At 39.9% G+C, this 21,577-nt stretch overlaps 1 protein-coding gene and 1 long non-coding RNA gene across 7 annotated transcripts in view; one reads left to right on the top strand and one right to left on the bottom strand.

Annotated features, from left to right (window-relative positions):
• Positions 1–8,724, bottom strand: part of LOC128931626 (uncharacterized) — a 173,068-nt gene extending 164,344 nt beyond the window's left edge. Inside the window, exon 1 of the long non-coding RNA XR_008480251.2 lies at positions 8,520–8,724. This is a non-coding gene — a long non-coding RNA (uncharacterized LOC128931626). The remainder of the gene's footprint in view (positions 1–8,519) is intronic.
• A 371-nt stretch (positions 8,725–9,095) lies between these two features.
• ATP8A1 (ATPase phospholipid transporting 8A1) overlaps positions 9,096–21,577 on the top strand; it is a 250,764-nt gene continuing 238,282 nt past the window's right edge. For 5 of the 6 annotated variants that reach the window (XM_078367269.1, XM_008993413.5, XM_002745887.6 and 2 more), the window contains exon 1: positions 9,096–9,394. Coding sequence is in view for 5 of the 6 variants with exons in the window: in XM_008993413.5 (XP_008991661.1) it covers positions 9,346–9,394 (49 nt within the window). In the remaining variant the exon portion in view is untranslated. Of the gene's footprint in view, positions 9,395–9,817; positions 10,209–21,577 lie in introns of those variants that run through there. The other variant, XM_054253398.2, reaches the window with a different exon arrangement.

A 21,577-nucleotide genomic window follows, 5' to 3' on the forward strand; every position in this document is an offset into this window, starting at 1 on the left:
TTGCAGCTACTTCTATTAGAGAATATATGGCTGCTGAAGCTGAGGAGGCAAGTCGGAATCAGAATACCATGGATTCAGGAACAGGAGAGAAGAGGTTCCAATTTAATTGGCTAAGGTCAATGTTCAAGTGTTCAGACAAAACAAAAAACAGCCAGGAGAATACAGGCAGAGGGGCGGGGGCAGGGGCAGGGGAAAGCTGCCTTTTGCTGTCTGGCATAGACAAGCAGATCTATACCAGAGGTGTAGACTCCGCTCCCACACTCGGCACAAATTCACTTGTGTTCATAACTTCAATGTCTCCAGCTTCCACAAACCTCCATTTACTTCCTTTATATCTTTTCCTTGAAGTGTCTGCCCCTGACCGCAGCCTCTGTTCTCTGGAACAAATACCTAAATATAATCCTGAATTAAGTATTGATTCTCTTTCTCCATTTGGTGGATTTTCTCAAGTTCAAAGTTGGCAAGAAGCCACAGTGATAAACGATCCCTCTTTACAGCAGATGTTCTGTCTGAGATTTTTGGGGTCAGAGAGAAAAAACTGTGATTTTCCAGTAAATCTGCTAAACACTATAGTGAATTATGAACCACTGAACAGGGGCTATATCATCCAAGAGGCTCAAACACAATTGGTGAGTATTTTATATTTGAAAGCTATAGCTTATTTCAACTAATCAGAAAATGATCTTACTTAAGCCTGCATTCGTTCTAAATTAAAAATCATGGAATTATAAAATAGAACTTGATAATCATCTTTATTTCATTTACTATGCTTGATTTTTAATAAAAATTCTGCACTTCCCCCCCCTAATATTTTTTACCTAATTATTCACTTTTCCTCCTTGAAATAGCACTTAATATGTCATGGTGAGTAAAAAAGCAAGATTTTCTTGGGTGTTTTTTTTTTCCTTTCCTTTTTCTTTTTCAATATTGACTTTCTGGTCAATATCAAAAAAATAAATTATATAATAATATTTTTCCCCACTGGTTATCCTTTTCATATATCAAACATCATACTGTTTTCAAGATAAAAGACATAACATGCAGTAAAAACAAAATGTTTAGTGTGAATTTTTAGATACATTGCAAAATCCCTATAAGCAACTTTAAAGGGTTTCTGATGTAGGTGTGGAGGCCCAGAAATATTTGGGGATACAATCAACATATACAGATACAGACTACCTTGCCCAGAGTGCAATATACAGTGGTGATTTTATATTTATTTATTTATTTACATAATTATTTGGTTAGTATTTGTCTTTCTGATGCAGCGTAAGTTCTACAAGGGTCTGGATCCTGTCTGTTTCAGCTGACCACTCTATTTCCAATATCCTGCTCATTATCTAAAACATGGTGGGTGCTCAATAAATTGTTCTGAATGCTGAAGAAAAAGTTTATCTAGTTATAGATAAGAGCCACTCAATGGGTCAAGAGAAAACTTTTGGAGGTAATGGATATGTTTCTTATCTTGAATGTGGTGATGGCTTCACAGGTATATACATACATCAAAACTTAAATTCTACATGTTAGACAGATGAAGTTTATTGTATATCAATTCTACCTGAATAAAACTGCTTTTTAAAATGTCTAAATGTATGGCAATACTATTTTGATTGCATTATCCACAAGTTCAGGAAATATTTGGTAACCTTTGGAAAAGAAGCAGCACTTCTAATTAAGTATTAATTTTTCATATCTTGGCTCTGATATGCAGGAAACTTTTAAAGTCAAAAATATATATATCATTTAATTCATCTCTTTTCATCTGTTTGAAATAATGCTATTGAATGTAAGATCTAACACTAGATATTATGATACAAGGGATTTTTTCCCTTTGAATGTGCATTTACTTTTTGAATAAAATACTCATTACGTGTTTTTTTGAAAAGATTGTGTGAGAATTGAATCTGATTTTAAATGTACTGGAGATACTTATTACTTAAAAATTTCTCTCAAGAGTTCTTTCACATAATACAAAACTACATTTTAAAACTAATTTCATTTAAACAGGAGCAGAATATTTTCAGTTATATTGAAGAAAACATTGTTGTACTTTTTTGTTGAAAATTCACAGTATATGAAGAAGATAATAATAGTAAAGACACTATACTGTTGTATTAAGACCTCACTAAGGTGTTTGAAAAGAGAGTACTACTGCAGGTATGAAAAATGAATGTTAGTTGTGAGGGAAAAGTATTGATTTTATCATTATGAGTAAGAGTAAGTGACTGAATTATTCAGTCACAGCTAATTTAGAACTTTTAATTCTACGTGTTAAACGCATAACATGTGTCTAACATGCAGACACGTTACGCGTCTAACATGTAGAATTGGTTTATATTTAAAGTTTGAAATTAGTTTATATCTAAAATTTGGTTGAAATTGGTTTATATTTAAAATTTGATCACTTAATTTTGACATTAATTTCTGTAGTACAAGGTTTCGCTAATATCAAATACTCCAAAGCAAATATGTTTCAAATTATTTTATGCAAATAATTCTCACAAAATAGTATGCCCCAATTAATATACTTATGAAGGGCATAATTTATTATTTCTTTGGGTAGAACACTACCCATCCTTCTATTCATTTCCAGGTTCCAATCTGAGGGACCAGTTATTCATTCATTCATTCATTCATTCATTCAACAACTATGTATGAATCCTGGACTGTATGACACTGTTCTTAAGGGTGAACAAACTGCAATTAGCAAGACAAATACAGCAAGAACTATTTATCATAAATAGGTAAACAAACAAATAAGAAAATTCCACATAGTGATAAGTACTATGAGAAAAACAGAATAAGACAATGTGGCAGTGTCTGGCATTGGGGATAGTGGGGCAAAATTAGCTGGAGTGGACTGGAATCATCCAAGCCCTGTGAACAAATGACGGGCTAGAGAAGATGAGTCTGAGAAGCAGGCAAGGGCAGGATCATACAGATTTAGTTTTCTTTCCAAGTGCCATGGGAAGCTACCAAAGAGTCTTAAGAAATAACATAAACCAGTTTGTGTTGTAAAGCAATAATAATAATGGTGGCTCCTGTGAGATGAATGGAAGACAGGCACAGAAGCAGGGAGACCATTTAGGATGCTATGGCAGGCAAGCAATGATGGTGACCTGTACACTGAGTGGTAGAGGTAGAGATAGAGCAACGTGGATAGAATGAAGATATATTCTGGGAACAGAGCTTAAAGACCTTGCTCATGTACTGGAGGGTTGTTTATATAAGGATGGTGACACAAAAAGAGGAACAAAAATGAAGAAGTTTGGGGCAAAGAAAGTCTCTTACAAGTCTAACCGTATAATGATACTTTAACCATACAGTATGAATTGAATTAATATACAACACCCATGTCTATAGATACCAAAGCCTAATCTTCACCTGGAATAACCAGGTAGCTTTGCAGTTAGATAGATTTTTGCAATTTGAAAATTTTAAACCAAAAGATGTCATTATGTAAAACTTAAGATTAATTTCCCTGTTTCTTTTGTGCTTCTGCAAAAGAATTGGAAATATAATGGCCAACACATACACATAGAAGTGTATGAGTTGTATGGCTGTGTGGTAATCCACTTTCCATGCCTCAATCTCAATCGCAAGCAGGGTTCTCTGCCATGTCTTCAACAACCCCCAGGACCTGAGTTTCCAAAGCACTTCTGACTGCACTGTGAGTTAGCAAATTAGTAAGCAAGCCTCTCTCATCTACTTGACTATGAGTTTCTCTCAAAGGGGCCCAATTCTTGGGGTCCCAGACAACAAAAAACTCAGGCAATAATCAAGTAATTAATAAGTGCAATTTCTCCCATTATAGGAATATCCTCTGGTATCTTTTTTTGATTTTCTGACCTTGATCATTTTGTGACTGACACCTTTGGAGATTTAATTTTTTCATATTTTAACAGCTTTATTAAGATATAATTTACATAACATACAATTCACCTTAATATAATTCCTTAGTACATTCACAGAATTGTGCATCTATCACAATTATTTATTACCCTAAAAAGAAACTCTGCATCAGCTGTCATCTCCCAATGCTGTCATCCCACAACCCCCCATCCCTCAGCAACCATTAATCTTTTTGTCTAGAGATTAATCTGCCTATTCTGTACAGGTCATATAAATGGAATCATATAATTTGTGAGCCTTTGTAACTGGTTGTTTCACTTAGAATAATGTTTTCAAAGTCATCCATGGCATAGCATGTGTTATTTTATTACTTTTTATTTCACTATATACCATTGTATGCATATACCACAGTTATTTTAGCAAACAGTTGATGGATGTTTGAATTATTTATTCTTTTTGGCTATTATGAATAATGTAGCATTTGTGTATAAATTTCTGTGTGGACATCTACTTTTCTCTTAGGTGTATACCTAGGAGTGTAATTGCTAGACCATATGGTAACTCCATGTTTAACATTTAATTAATTACCAGATTATTTTCTAAAGCAGCTTCACCATTTACATGTCCACTAGCAGTATATGAGTAATACAACTGCCCTACATCCTCTCCAACACATAATTATTTGTCTCTTTGATAATAGCTATTGTAGTGAGTATGAAGTGGTATTTCATGTTTTGGATTTTCACTTCCCTAATGGGTAATGACATTGAGCATCTTTTTTTTGAGTTTATAGGCCATCTGCACATCTGCTTTGGAGAAATAAGTATCCAGATCTTTTACTCATTGCTCATTTTAAAATTGGGTTGTATTATTGAATCCTAAGAGTTTATTGGGTTTTTGTTTTGTTTTTGAGAGGAGTTCCTGCTCTGTCTCCCATGCTGAAGTGGAGTGGTGTACCCATGGCTTGGCTTGTTGTAGCCTTGACCACCCTGGCTTAAGTGATTCTCCCACCTCTGCCTCCAAATAGCTGAAACCATAGGCATGCACCACCACAATTATTTATAGAGACAAGGTCTCAAACATTGCCCAGGCTGGTTTAGAGCTTTTGGGATTAAGTAATCCTCTGGACTTGGCCTCCCAAATTGCTGGGATTACAGGCAAGAGCCATGGTACTCAGCCTCATAATAGTTGTTTTTACATAATCTAGGTATAAGTCGCTAGTCAGCTATATGGTTTACAAAAGTTTTCTCCCATTCTGTGGGTTATTTCACAATGTCTTAACTTTGTATTTGGAAGCACAAAAGTTTTTTATTTTTTATTTTTTTTTGAAGATGGAGTCTCGCTCTGTCACCCAGACTGAGTGCAGTGGCGTGATTTTGGCTCACTGCAACCTCTGTTTCCTGGGTTCAAGTGATTCTCCTACCTCAGCCTCCCAAGTAGTTGGGACTACAGGTGTGTACCACCATGCCTGGCTAATTTTTGTATTTTTAGTAGAGATGGGGTTTCACCACGTATGCCAGGCTAGTCTCAAACTCCTGACCTCAAGTGATCTGCCCACCTTGGCTTCCCAAAGCACTGGGATTACAGGCATGAGCCACCACCCCTGGCCAAAAGTTTTTAATTTTGATGATGTGCAATTTATCTACTTTTTTCTTTTGTTGTTTGTTCTTTTGATGCTATATGTAAGAAACTATTACCTAAGTTCATAAAGATTTACTATTTTTCTCCTAAGAGTTTTATAGTTAATTTAACTTTTACTTTTGGAGTGTTTGACTCATTTTGAGTTAGTTTTTGTGTATGGTACGAGGCAGGGATCCAACTTTTTTCTTTGGCATGTGGATATCCAGTTGTCCCAACATCCTTTGTTGAAAAGACTATTCTTTCTCCTATTTAATTTTCTTGGCATGAAAACTTTATTTCCGATCTGTTTAGTTCTAGTAGCAACATCCTCTTAGTTCTTTTATTGTATTTCTTCCTTTGTAATTTCAACTATCATTTACCTGCCTCTGGGTAACTGACAGTCACCTCTGATTTGATTAAATTTTAAAACTGAGTCTTCAGGTCAATAATTGATATCCCCACACTGCTATGATAGTAGAACAGAGTAGATGTGTTTACACATACTTCTATTTTCTCTAATTACTTAATAAAACAGCCATCCTGATTTAAAGAGAAAGCCAAGGACAAGTTTTCCCAGTCAGTACTACATGGCACAATTACTGGGAATGTAATGAACATCTGCCATGCAATCTTCATTGTATTAGAACATAATTTATTTAGTAAAGTTGAGGAAAATTTGTGGCAAAATTCAAGGGAATATGTCATAAAAATGCTTAAAGTGGGCATATTGGGACTCCTAACCATTCATTTAGCAGGCTCATTAGGAAACAAAGTATCCTAAGATGACATTTCAGATTCTTCCAAATCTGGCACCTTTAGTCTCCTTGCATGGAGTCCCAATGAAAACCTTTATTGTAGTCAAGTCAATCTCTTTGTTCCTGCCAAATATATATGTTCCTCTACCACTCCAATGACCTTAAACAATCACTGCTAAGAACTTACTATATGCCAAGCATTCCCATCCAGAAAGAGGTCTCCTTTTTCTTTCTATAGACTTAACCCTTACTTTAAGATCTAGCTCAACAATGTTGATCACTCCAGCTCTTAGAAACTTAGCTTTCTCTCAGTGTCAATAGTTGCTGCTTGTCTGTTTGGCACGACGTATTAGCTATCTTGTTGCTACTACTGGTTAGCTTTCATTAAGTCCCTCTATAACCTAGTTCTCTGGCTCAGCACCTTATACATGTTATGTAGTCAATGTATATTTTGCGGAAGATGATAAAACTTGATTCTTGGAGAAGTTGTCCTTAAATAACCCTCTTCCTTCTAAGTCCATCAGCAGTGTAGTCATATGACCTGAAAGTTTTTAAATGATCCGCTGACATCTGAATTCTACTACAGATTCTGTCACAAGGTCATGTGGTTGGAACCAGAGTTCCCTGCGAGGTGCTGGCACATTGCACTGCTGGTACAATGGAAGATGAGATCTGAGAGCCTTGAAATCAAGCAGATGCAGAATAGTGCAATCCTCAACTTTGATCAAGTTTCTGAACCAATAAAAACATGTGTGATTTCTAGCAGTCAGGAATGAGTGGTTTTTCAGAAATAAGGTACTTGGGATATCCTTGTCATTATGGATAAAGTGATAATATCTGGGAAAGGACACATGGTAATCTATTATAGATATTATGCAATATTCTTCTCTGTATAAATGACTTGTCATTTCCTGTGTGAATGACATACGTTTTCAACTTCGCTGATGAGTTAATGGGACACACAAACGGATTGCTCTGTAGAAAACAGGTAACTTCTGGAACTCCCTTCAGTTAGTTACTATTTGTAAATAAACAGAATTGAACCTCAACCCCAACTGAGGACTCATTAGGAATTACAAAGGTGACTGCTCAGAAACCAACTATTGTCATGCAGCTGCACACTGGTTTTAAATAAAAACTGTTTATGGCTTTACATAAAACTACACTTAAAACGTTAATCAGAAAAGCACTGCATTTCCTCCAGCTTCCGTTCACTAACTTTTAAAGCTAATTATTATTTTTACTATTTTCCTTGCTATATTAGCCCTTTAATTTTGTTTCAGACTCATGTTCATTAAGCCAGAGGAAGCCTACTTTATACAAGGCAACCCTCAACCTTGGAAGAAAGAAAAATGGCCAGTGATGACAGTCCTGAAAAAGTTCTGTGTTCATTTTTTACTTTTAGAAGACCATACTTCTAAATCATGGCCATCACAGAAACAGATATATTCATTTATTGTTGAGTCCTGCTTTACCCTGAAATATTCCATGAACACTGGGAATATATTTCCTTTGTTCTAATTCCAGCCTCTGAATCAGAGCCAACTAGAGTGGGCTCTTCATACATATGCATTGATTGCCTGAGTATTAATGTAGGGCAGAGCTCTGATTAGTCGCTGCTACCTGCAGGAAGCAGAAGAAATATCACAAATGGAGATAGGACGCTATTAGCAGATTTTATTACATTTTTTCCTGAGGCTTGGAAATAATCATTTCTCTCTCAGGTCAAATCTCTCCAGCTCTCTCCCTTAAGGATGTGAAAAGACTTCAAATAAAAGGCCTCTATGTGAGGATATCTTTTGCTGGGTGCTGGAGGAAGAGCATGAAGTGAGGTAGGAAGCAAATTGCTTCTTATCGTTTCTGGTTATGCCTTTCCTGCCAGTTCAGCAGCTCACCACAAACAGCACAAAACCTTACATCTTAACTTGAAGGTGAAGTACTTGTTCTGACAACTTGTTAGCATAGATCACGGTAGACAAAATAAAAGGTAATGAGGTTATGAAAGTCTGGAGCATATCGGCAAATTAAAATTTAACGTATTTATGGATTTTATACAAAGCCTCCTCTCCTCTTTGCAAATAAAACGACTGTACCTAGCTTTATGCAGTTTTAACTAAAAATACACACACACTCACAAAAGTCCTTTCTGGACCCCCTGGGCCAATACTTAATTGCAATTTCAGTGCCTTGTCAGGCTGCAGAGCCTGGACTAGGGAGATGCGCCGGGCCCACTCGCAGGCGGGCCCCAGACGCACTCAAGCCCCATGGACAGGAGGACCACACCATAGGTACCTGGGGCCTCCCGGCCTCGCAGCCTGTTGCTAGTGGTCAAGGCAGGGGGACAAGTGCGGCTCAGGCCACCAGTCGGGCTGGGTGTGCAAAGAGGCTAGAATTACACCCAGATGCAAACAGTCGTTCCTTTCCCCTGCTCTGGCTTGGGGACAAATCTGCAGTCCCAGATCCATTCGCCTTAGCTGGCCGACTCAGACCCTACACCACTTTCCGGACGACGGGCGGCTCCACTACCATCAAAAGCCAGGGGTAGCGGGAGGGGATTTGTGAGGATGCAGCAGCCGGAACATTCTTTCCTCTCTAAGAAAGACTTAGGAGAGTTGAGGTGGACTGGAGGAGAGACCAGGTCAACTAACTCCACGGGACCGAGCGAAAACGCCGGAGGATTCAGGAGGCTGAGAGCTGATCACCCTTTGAGTGGTGGTACGGTCCGAAGCGGGCGGGGCGGAGGAGGCTCCCCCGGGCTCTCCCCGCCCTTCGCCCGCCTTCCTCGCTGAGCGGCCGCGGGAGCTGGGAACGCGCGCCTCGCAGGCCCCACCCCCGGCGCCCGCGCCCGAGCTCCGCCCCTCTCCAAGCAGTCCCTTCGGTGGCTGCAGGCAGAGCTCGCCCAGCTCAGCAGACGCCGCCACCTTCGCCGCCACCGCCGCCTTTCTCCTCCTCCTGCCGGCGTGCGGGGGCCAGGCCCGGCGGCGGCTCTGCCCTAGGTGGGCGGCACGGCCCAGGCGGCAGCTGAGCGCTCCGCGCTGCGCAGCCGGGTCTCCCGCCGGTACCACGCCGTGACAGGTGCAGAGTCCGGGCTGAGGACCCACCTGCGGCCGCCGCCGCGATGCCCACTATGCGGAGGACCGTGTCGGAGATCCGCTCCCGCGCCGAGGGTGAGGGGCCGCCGCGGCTCGGGGCTATCCTGGGGTCGGGCTGCGAGTGTGCGTGTGAGCGTGTGTGCTTATCCAGGAAGAGACCGCATCCCACCCGTTTCCCACCCGCAGTCCGACTGTCGCGCCCGGCCCCTAGTGGACCCTTCCCCTTGCGTTACCCCCACTGCACTGGCAGACCCTTTTCAGGCTCCAGTACCCTCGAATGGATGCCCTCGGCGGGAACCCCGAGGCGTGCTTTGCACCGCAGCGTGACCATTGGGTCCCAGTCACTGAGCGCACCCGCCCTGCCCACCTCCCTCCCCACCAGCTCGATTTCCAATCAGCTCCTCTACCCCTCGGTGAGCAGATCCCCATCCCGCCGCCCCTGGCTCCGGCGCCCACCTTTTTGCCACCCCCTCTCAGAGCTCCCAGCGAAGCGAGTTTGCTTTTCCCAGGTTGCAGGATCCTTTGATCGGTAGTCCCTTGCCTCTCGGATTGCGGGGAGCCTTCATCGGGGGCGGATTCCGAGTGGGTCCCCTGCATTACAGCTTCTGCAATTCTGCCTCCTGCAGCGGAGTCTCACAGGCTCCCGCCTGCGGTTTCGTTTTTGTTTCTTTTTGCCCGAAACCCGCTCTTCTGCCAGTTGAGCTGACTTTTTAGCCAGGTGAAAGCTGTTTTCTTTGCTCCACCTGGGGCCAGCTCTTGAATGGCCGCACTTGTCAACACTGAGCAACAGATGCCCCGGGGTAGAAGCAAGTAAGCTTTCCGAAGGCCCAGACTCCTCATCGTATCCGAGGAGCCCTCAACATCCTGCCTGCCATGTGGCAGGCACTCGGTAAATATTCTTTGATGTTGCTTACGTCAAAATCAGGACCGTAAAAATCCCGAGGTTTGTTTGTCCTCTGCCAGAAACCGATGCTTGAGTCCTGCAGAGGGTGAAATAACATGTTTTTCAGAAATCTATCTTGCCAGCATCGCTGATTCCCACTCTCCCTCCCCACCTCCATCTTTTAATGTTAAGAGGTGATAAAGTGGTTTTAGACAAAAAGATATATAAGTTAGGGGAATTGGATTTCAGGGGTGGAGACAGTCCATTTTATTTTTTTCTCCTTAGGGTATCCCTGTAAAAATAGGGTCCCTGAGATTTTCTGATTCCAGTATTCAGAAAATATTAAATGAAACTGTTGTGGAGAGAAGGCCACACACGAGTCAAAACTGGCCTGTGTACTGCATAGGAATTCAGTACACAGTGTCATCTGTAATACACAAAAATACATAGGGCATTACAGTTTGATACACAGTTGAATAGATTATAATATTTTTTAAATGCACCCTGTAAAAATACATTCTTTTTTTACACTTCTGAGTGAAATTAGTCATAGAGGTAATGAAAATATAATGGTAATAGTTGGTTGTGTTCTTTGAAATAATGGCAATTGACGGATCATATATTGAGCAAAATAAGGGCAAGAGAAAAAAATCTGAAAGTGGTGCAAAGCCTGTAGCATATAAGGGGATTATATGGCTATAGTATTGTTCTTGATTGGCTTGTGTATTTTTGAAAGTACTTTTACAAAGATTACCTTACAGAACCTTACAGCACTCCTGGAGGTTGGTGAAGGTGGAGTACCATCTGATAGTTGAGGAAACTGTGGCCCATTATGGTTTAGTAATTTGCCCAAGGTCAAGAAACTAGTTCAGTGACACATTTGGATTAAGAGCTCTGGGAAAACAATGACTGCAGCTTGTTTAATCTTTGTATTCCTTGTGCGTCCAGCACAGTGTCAGCGCCATAGTAGTGCCTGGTGAATGACCCTTTACCCCGATATGGGTTGATTCCAGTTTATTATATCTTAGCATTGTGCTTGGGACTGCAGTGAAGACAAATAATGACTCTGTGGGGCTGGCATTGTAGCTCATTGCCTGCTCTGCCCACAGCTTTCTTTCCTATGAAATATTTCTTTCCTAAGAAATACAGTCCTACCTTTCCTAAGGAATACTCTCCTTTGGGAGAGGCCCTGCTGCCTAAAGGGCCTTGTTCTGAACTGCAGCCCTTTTGGCCTCAGCTGATTGGACCATGGTTGGCTCCTGACCCATGAGGCAACCAATTTATATGTGACTCAGACATTTGTAACCTTGTGGTTTGGCTCAAAAAGATTCTCTGTGCGAATCATATCTCTCTGGGAAGCATTAAAAATAGAGATGTAGAGTCAGAGCAGGAGGGAGCAGAGGTGAATAGGCTGATCGGGGAGACAATGGATGGCCGTAAAAGTCATGGGAATGCTGCTGATTGAAGAAAGCAGAAAATATGGGCGAGTAGAGAGAGAGCAAAGAGAATGGAATAGATAGGCAGACCTTGGAGCCTGCCCTCCCTGAATTCTATAGCCCTAGTTCCCAAGAAGCATTAAAATAAGCTCTTTCCCCGCCTCTTGAAATGACTTGAATGGGTTTCTGTTCCCTGCATCCAGATTGGCCAGATGTTTGACTGTCATGCCTGTAACTTGTTTACAACCAAACTGGGGAGAAAGGACTTAAAGAAGGAATAAATAGTCTAAGAGGAGATGTTGTTAATTGAACATTGCATGCTGTGAGGATGCAGAACCTGTGGAAGATTAGGAATTTAGTACATACTTATTCCTGGACATGAGGCTTGCCCAGTGAACATTTCATTGAGGTGTGATTTGAGATGAGCCTTCACACAGTGCTTCTCAAACTCAAAGGTTCATAGCAATCACTTGGGGATCTTGTTAAATGCAGAGTCTGATTCACGAGGTCTGGAGTCGGGCCAGAGTTACTACATTTCTGACAAGCTCACAGGTAATGCTGAAGGATGCAGGCCTGCAGATCAGTCTGTGCAGCAGGATCCTAAAGGATACTGACATTTGTTTTTGTAGGTGGGAGAGTGTTGAAGACAGTCATGACATGAACAAATGGGGAAAGTGGACCTGGCTTATTTCAGAGTTCTTAAGGAAATTGGCCAGGAGCAGAGGGAAACTTGGAAGGAGTATAGGATATAAGTTTGGATAGGTAGACGACTGCCAGATTACAGATCATTTTAAATACCAAGGTGAGTCATTTGGATACAGGACCAAATAGTTGAACAGGATCTTAGAGTTCATTGAAGCTAATTTCTTACTTAAGCATAACTCCAATATATAATATCTAACAGGGCCAGTTGGGGGCCACATTGTTACAAGGGAGGGACATCCTTAAAGTAGTAACTTAGTAAGTCTGGAAGTGCGTTGACTGGTTTGGAGGAAAAGGTATTGTAGACAGACTGTTGCAAAAGAGTCTTAAAATGACAAAAGTCAGAATTAGTATTGGAGAGGAACAGTGAGAATGAGAGGGGACAAATCAGATTTCTGACTGAATCATTAACTCATTCAACAGATGTCTGCTGAACTTCAACTACTGTTACAGGCACTTGGGATACATAAGTTAACGAGAGGAAAAGTGCTGCCCTGGAGGTGCTTGCTTTCTAGTGAGGAAGGAGACAAACAACACACCTACAAAATATGCTAATTATAGAATTTGTTTTGTGGTAAATGCTATGGGGAAAATAAAGGTAAAGCAAAATGTATCAGGTTGGTGAATGGATTGCAATTTCAAGTAGGTTAGGCTAGTCCTCATTGAAAGTTGACGTGAAGAAGATAAGGGAGTTGGCCTGGTTGCCGTCTAGGGGAAGGGTGTTCCAGCCAGAGCAAATGCCCCAAGGCAGGAAAGAATCTGGAATTAGGAACAGTGAAGGGAAGAATGGAAGGAAAAGAGATCACAAAGTTTATTGTATTAGTCTGCTCTTAGGCTGCTAATAAAGACATAACCAAGACTGGGAAATTTATAAAGAAAAAGAGGTTTCATACACTCACAGTTTCACATGGCTGAGGAGGCCTTACAATCATGGCAGAAGGTGAAGAAGGAACAAAGGCACATCTTACATGATGGCAGGCATGACAGTGTATGCAGGGGAACTGCCCTTTATAAAATCATCAGATCTCATGAGACTTATTCACTGTCATGAGAAAGCAGGGGAAAGGCCCACTCCCATGATTCAGTTACCTCCCACCGGGTCCCTGCCACAACACATGGGGATTATGCAAGCTACAATTCAAGATGAGATTTGGGTGTGGACACAGCCAAACTACATCAATCATGTTATAGGACTTTGCTGTTTAGTGAATATTTAGTAAACATAGGACAGGGAGAGAGAAGGACTTAAAAAAAAAGCAATAATTTAGAATTCTAATGTTAATAAGTTACCATGGATCTTATTTGTAATAACATTGGTAATATGTTCATAAATTATGAGGGATCTTATTGGGCTGGCTCATGCATATTCTGGTGAGTAAATCCATGGTGAGCTTGCGGATTCACATTCTTAATGAGCCTCCCAAGATATCCTGGTGCTGGTGCAACACATTTTGAGGAAATTTCCATTATAGTTTTGAACCTGATTGGTTGAGAAAATATATTAAACAATAAGGAAATTGAGAAGGAGGAGTAATAAAAAAAGAGTTGATACTAATTCAAATTTTGAGCTATGGGATATCCAAATGACATGTTTTAAAGGTAGTTGGAAATTTTGAGGTGAGATGTGGGAAACATCAAACTTAGGAATCTTAAGAGAGAATAGTTGAAACCCTGATAGTAGATACAATTGCCAGAAAGCAAGAGTAGATAAAGCAGAAGACTAAGAATTTTAGGTCTCTTTATTTAGCTGCCCCAGATAAATCAAATGGATGTCTGAACTCAGGGTTTGTAACCTGGAAACACACTGAAATAATGGGATCTTAAACAAAATAGTTTTTCTCATTCCTGTAAAACTGGTATGAAGGTAGACAGTCAGAGCTGGCTTTGCCTGCTACACAAAGTCATAAGGGGTATTGACTCCTTGTGCCTTCCTGCTTCACCGTACTGAGAGTTTGACTTCCATAAAGTGACAGCATGGTTGCTGGGGTGCCAACCATCATGTACAATAGTTCTAGCCAGGAGAAAATGGAAGGGTGAAAGACAAACAGGTTTTCCTGAAAGCACCATGCAAAAACTAATGCTTATTTTGCATTGGTTTCCACTTGCAGGGGAAGCTGGGAAATGGAAATTTCCAGCTGGGCAGATTACCCAGTGTTATGTTACAAAAGGAAAAGGGAGTATGGTTATTGGGCAGTGTATTAGTCCATTATCACACTGCTGATAAAGACATACCAGAGACTGGGCAATTTACAAAAGAAAGAGGTTTGATGGAGTTACAGATTTACATGGCTGGGGAGGCCTCACAATCATGGCAGAAGGCAAGGAGGAGCAAGTCACATCTTACATGGATGGCCCCAGGCAAAGAGAGAGAGCTTGTGTGGAGAAACTCTTATTTTTAAAAGCATCAGATTTCATGAGACTTATTCACTATCACAAGAACAGCACAGGAAAGATCAGCCCCAATGACTCAATTGCCTCTCATTGGGTTCCTCCCACAACACATGGGAATTGTGGGAGTTACAATTCAAGATGAGATTTGGGTGGGGACACAGCAAACCATATTCTGCCACTGGCCCCTGCTAAATCTCATGTCCTCACATTTCAAAACCAATCATGCCTTCCCAACACTTTCCTAAAGTCTTAACTCATTTCAGCATTACCTCAAAAGTCCACCGTCCAAACTCTCATCTGAAACAAGGCAAGGCCCTTCTGCCTATGAGCCTGTAAAATCAAAAGCAAGTTTGCTACTTCCTAGATACAATTGGGGTAAAGGCATTGGGTAAATACAGCCATTCCAAATGGGAGAAATTGGCCAAAATGAAGGGGCTACAGGCCCCAGGCAAGCCTGAAATCCAGCAGGGCAGTCAAATCTTAAAGCTCCAAAATGATCTCCTTTGACTCCATGTGCATCCAGGTCACACTGACAAAAGAGGTGGGTTCCCAAGGTCTTGGGTAGCTCTGCCCCTGTGGCTTTGCAGGGTAAGTCCCCATTGTGGCTGCTTCCACGGGCTGGCGTTGAGTGTTTGTGGCTTTTCCAGGTGTGCAGTGCAAGCTATTGATGGATTTACCATTCTGGGATCTGGAGGACAGTGGCCCTTTTCTCACAGTTCCACTAGGCAGTGGCCTAGGAGGCACTCTGTGTGGGGGCTCTGACCCCACATTTTCCTTCCACTAGCAGAGGTTCTCTATGAGAGCCCCAGCCCTGCAGCAAACTTCTGCCCAGGCATCCAGGTGTTGACATACATCTTCTGAAATCTAGGCAGAGGTTCCCAAACTTCAGTTCTTGACTTCTGTGTACCCACAGGCTCAGCTCCAGGTGGAAGCTGCCAAGGCTTGGGGTGCCCACACTTTGAAGCAACAGCCCAAGCTGTACCTTGGCCCCTTTTAGTCGCAGCTGAAGCAGCTGAGACAAGGGGCACCAAGTCTGTAGACTGCACACAGCAGAGGGACCCTGGGGCTGGCCCATGAAACAGTATTTTCCTCCTGAACATCCAAGCCTGTTTTGGGAGGGACTCCTGCAAAGGTCTCAGACATGCCTTGGAGACATTTTCCCCATTGTCTTGGTGATTAACAATCAGCTACTCATTACTTATGCAAATTTCTGCAGCTGGCTTCAATTTCTCCTCAGAAAATGGAATTTTCTATTGCATTGTTAGGCTTCACATTTTCCAAACTTTTATGCTGTTTCCCTTTTAAAACTGAATGTCTTTAACAGCACTCAAGTCACATTTTGAATGCTTTGGTGCTTAGACATTTCTTCCACCAGATACCCTAAATCATCTCTCTCAAGTTCCAAGTTCCACAAATATCTAGGGCAGGGGCAAAATGCTGCCAGTCTCTGCTAAAACATAACAAGAGTCACCTTTGCTCCAGTTCCCAACAAGTTCCTCATCTCCATCTGAGACCACCTTATCCTGGATTTCATTGTCCATATCATTATTAGCATTTTGGTCAAAGCCATCCAACAAGCCTCCAGGGAGTTCCAACTTTCTCACATTTTCATGTTTTCTTTTGAGCCCTCCAAAGTGCTTCAACCTCTTCCTGTTACCCACTTCCAAAGTTGTTTCCACATTTTTGGTATCTTTTCAGCAGCACCCCGCTCTTCTGGTACCAATGTACTGTATTACTCTGTTTTTACACTGCTGATAGAGATGAGCCAGAGACTGGGCAATTAATAAAAGAAAGAGGTTTAATAAACTTACAATTCCACTTGGCTGAGGAGGCCTCACAATCATGGCAGAAGGCAAGGAGGAGCAAGTCACATCTTACATGGATGGCAGCAGGCAAAAAGAGAGCTTGTGCAGGGGACTTCCATTTACAAAACTATCAGATCTCATGAGACTTATTCATTATCATGAGAACAGCATGGGAAAGATCTGCCCCCATGATTCAGTTTCCTCCTGGGTTCCTCCCACAACATGTGAGAATTGTGGGATTTACAATTTAAGGTGAGATTTGGGTGGGGACACAGCCAGACTATATCAGGCAGACAACAGAATCAGTCACAGTGAAGTTTTCAGATTGCCAAAGGCTCTTGCTTGGATAAAATAGAAACTGCTCTGGAGCTCATACTTTACAATATAATAAGCTTTAAATCGTTCAAAACTAAATAAATGCACACAGAAAAACTTCACATACCTATCCAGTGGTTTGCATTTTCTTCTGTTGAATACTATAATGCTAAAATATAACGACATTTATTTGATTATGTAAAATGTGGCTCTGCAATGTGTCCAGAAGTTGTTTTAGGAATTGCTGTTCTAAATGGTAATTCTAAAATGTTTGTAACTATATAGAATACTATGTTTTATTTACATAAAAGGTAACAAAAGGAATAAAAAGTAATTTATCTAAGCTGTCATTAAAGTAAAAATTTTAGGAGGCTATTCTAGGTAAAAGACGACTAAGGTTTTTGTTCCTTTAAAACTCACTTATTATGCACCTGCTGTGTGCCAGCTTAATGGGTGGTGGGACAAAAGGATGCGGTGGATGAAGGAGGTCCCAAAGGAAACATGGAGATGAGTTCCGATATACCTGAAGTGGCATAGTGTGTGAATGTGTGAGTGTAGTGATATAACATGTCATCAATATTTGAAAAAATCTCAAAATAAGTGTTGTTTTACTTAGTGGGATTCTGGAGATATAAGTGTATTAGATCTAATTATTTTAGGTTTTCTAATCTTCAGTGCAGAGGGTTCCTTTTTTTCTGTCATTTCAAAAACAGAATTGAATATATACCTATGATACAGCTATAGGAAAGTTTGCATAGGTCAGAGGATGCTTTTGAAGTTAACAAAATGTTTGCTGTGTGGTTCTCTATTCACATGGTTTTATTAGAATGTCAGTGACATGAAGGTCACCGCTTTTCCTTTCATTCTTTCCCTCTTAGTGAAAGGAACCCAAATCTTCCAATGATTGTATTCTCTAGATAGTAAGCTTCCTAAGGGCAAGGGTTTTTGTCTGGTTTGTCCACTGATATATTGCTCCCCATGAGGACACTGCTTGGCACATAGTAGGAGCTCAGGCATTGGTTAAATGAATGAATCTATGTCCTAAAAATGAAAATGCCTTATAATCCAATTTGTAAAATACTCTGAGCTAAATCTAGATATACTTGGTATCCTCCTACTGAAACCTGAGCACCACAAAACGGCATTTTTGTGACATTTGTTCACTGCTGTACCCTCTACACCTAGAGTTTTGTCTGCCACATAGTAGCCACTCCATATTTGTTGAATGAATGGATAACTCTGAGCTTTTGAGCTTTAATTTTAATGGAAGAGCTTAACTTTAAGTCTTGATTGTAGAAGTACTTCCTGCTCACTGAGAAAAACTCACGCTTCAAAAAGTCTTCCAGGAGAGAGTAAAATTCATCTCAAACTATGCCATCCAAATATATTCACATTGTAAATTTGAATAAAATTTTATAAACTTTATATAAATTTATATATTTATAGTGTTAGCATTTTGGTATATATTCTTCCCAACTGTTTTCCAGAAAAGATATATTTCTTAGGAAGAATGAGGTAATCTGCATTATTTTTAGTCATTGTATGGATATGTATGCCAATATAGATTTGTGTAAATTTTGTCTACTGTTGCTACTTATATCCATACTGCCTGGAATGGTGTTTGACACTTGGTAGCAGCTCAGTAAATATTTATTGAATGAACAGATCAATTTCGTTAATTTTATGACAGCATTTTTAAGTTAGTACAGAATAACTTAGTAAAGAAACCTATGGGTGGGCCTTTAGGCCATTTCAGTTTTTTGTTTTTTGTTTTTTAAGCAAACTCTTGAATAAGCATCTTTGTATCTTTTTGTACACCTTTCTAATGGTTTTCTTCAAAGTCCCTAGAAATGGGATTTCTGGGTCAAAAGTATGTATCTTTTTATGACTCTTGATACAGATTTGAAAATTGCTAGAAAGATTATACTGGTTTACACTCCCACTGAAAGTGAACAAGAGTGCGTGTTTATCCCTTTTGCAGCATTGCCTAGCGTTTTTTAAAAAAAACTCCTTACTAATATACAATGTAAAAAGTAAGTCTTTAAGTTTACATTGCTTTATTAGGTTGAACATATTTTGGTAAATGTGATTTTTTTTTCTGAATTGTTCATTAAGTTTTGTATTGAATTTTGAGAACTTATATGTTAAAGATATCAACTTTTTAAAATTTATAGTTTATATTTGTATGGATTTACTTTGTGGTGCAATGTGAGGCCTAGATCTAATTTTTTCTCAAATTATTTACCTGACATAATAACCATAAATTTAATAATCCTTTCTTCCCACACTGCTTTGAGGTGCTTTCTTATGTATATATATGAGTTTTGGTTTTTTTCCAGAGTCAGTCTCTCTTTCCCTCCCACAACTACATTTCTTTATTTTGGTCCCTTTTAGCCCTTGGTATCAAATTCCTTTATTGCAACATAATAAAAAATATTCTCTTAGCCATCTCATTTTCTTTGCTCTTTTCTCAAGGTTTTTCTGTTTTTTTCGACAGGTGTATTTTTCTACTTGAACTTAGGAGTACATCATTGAATCAAGTTACAAAATATGTTGGGATATATATTGGAATTGCATTGTTGATAAACTTATATTAAGGAATTGGCATCTTTATTATATTGAGTCATGTATGCTTAGTTTCCCTCTTCAATTATTGGTACTTTGATATTTGTATCAGTCTAAAGTCTCTCATTTCAGTTTGTTTTTCAGTTAATTTTTGTCTCTGTAGGTTTTAAAATTATATTGTATATCTTAAAGTATTTTAAAGGAGGTTTTTAATTAATGAGACTTTACCAAGTATTTGTTGGTTTTACTACTTTTTGAGCAAGAATAGTTCATTTTTATCTGCTCATGTATTGTGGATTCTGCTTCCAACTTACAACTTTTATAGTTTCTTATAGTGGTCCTGATATGATAGCTGAGATATTACTCTTTTTTTCTTCTTTTTGCTAGGAATAAGATCAAATTTAGACCAGCTAGATTTAACTAATGGTTCCATGGAATCTACTTACCATATCAAATCAGCATTTATATCTCAGATCAGCACTGAAAGAAATAAAATGTGAGCCACAATCAAGCAGCTACATATAAAATGTAAAAAGAAATAGGTGAATGAATTTTAATACTATATATTTAATAGTAAATAATACAAATAAATAGTGGATTAAATATGTAAATACTAGTATGTGTTATAAATATATATTTTCTTTAGCCCAATATATCCAAAATATTATCATTTTGATATTGTTATGCAAATTTACGATAGTATACATTTTTTGTACTAAGTTTTCTAAATCTGATGGGTATTTTATGTATATAGTGCATCTCAGTCTGGACTACTATTTCATGTGCTCAGTAGCTACATATGACTAGTGGCCACTGTATTGAACAGCACAGTTGTAAATTATACCTCTAGCATAGGCTTACAGGTTAGGATTTACTAGAATTTTTCAGAATGTAAAATTTTGTAATGGAAACCCATATCTCAAAGTAAGCTTATTAGAAATACATACGTAGATTTCGAGATTTAAGCATTCAAGTCCCTTCCTAACAATGGAAGGCATCGTGTGTATAAAACCTCACACATTATATTGGTGCTTAGATAATACTGCCTTTGACTTGGCCCTTGTAGCAATTTAGAGATTTTATGTAAGTACATTGTGGCATCTTTTGTGGCCTGTTTTGTTTCCATTTTTTTTTAATCTCTTTTAAAATATATTTAGCAAATATATAAACCTGCCCTGTCCTCCTATTCATTTTTATTGAAATGTTTGCATAAGATGCAAAATAGGTAAAACTCTTGAGTAGTATTCTTTTATGTACAATATCACCGTCACTTGTTCTAAAGGGATGACTATATAGAACTTGGCTTCATGAACTAATTAGACCTCTAATTGGCTAGGGAGGTATCTGTTTTAAATTGAGCCTGTGTTTGCGTGAGCTGTTTTGAAGGAGATGACTGATCTTGATCCATCTGGGGCTGTGCTTAATAATATCAGATTAGTTGAGTGATGGCTCAGAATGTCACTAAGAATGCCAAAGCCAGCCTGGGTTCTGGACTAGGACACCACTTAGGTGGACCAGACCTGTTTAGAGTATAAGATTGGCCTTCGTGAGTGAAGCAAGCAAAGAGTGGTATGCAGGGGTGAGTCAAAAAGATGGTTTGCTCTGATACCAGCCTAGACCAGTTCAACTTCTGTAATGGACCTAGGTCCCTATGGTTAATTCTGGTCCTGAAGTGAAGCTAAAATTGTGTAAAATAAATCTTCCAGCTTCTACAGACCATTTTTCCCCCTTGTTCCTTCCTCAACCCCATATAGATTTAGTCCCAAAATCTTTAACATTGACTTTTAAAGAGCTCTGACTTAGCACACTAATGATGAAGCATGCACACCCTGTCACCACTTCCCTGACCCTGAGTGCCTGTCCCAGCAGCTTATAGAGCTCTAGGATGGGGGCCCCGCCTTGCTCTTAGCAGTCTCCCTCTCAGAGAGGAGATGCTGGTTCTTGACCCTAGCTTGGGCTCTAGTGCTCAGCATTTGTGAGCACTTTTGATGCCAGACCAGGCCTGCCAACATTTCTGAGTATCATTTGCTTTCACTTCACTCACTTTTGGCCAGCTCATCTGAACCCACGTTGTTGCCCTATGCAGGAGATCTTTGGTTCTGAGAGTGGTTGTTGCCCATTTCCGTTTCTCCTGGATCTCTTTCTCTGCTGCTGTTGTCAT

The sequence above is a fragment of the Callithrix jacchus genome, chromosome 3, assembly GCF_049354715.1.
Source record: "Callithrix jacchus isolate 240 chromosome 3, calJac240_pri, whole genome shotgun sequence".
Lineage (NCBI taxonomy): Eukaryota > Metazoa > Chordata > Mammalia > Primates > Cebidae > Callithrix > Callithrix jacchus.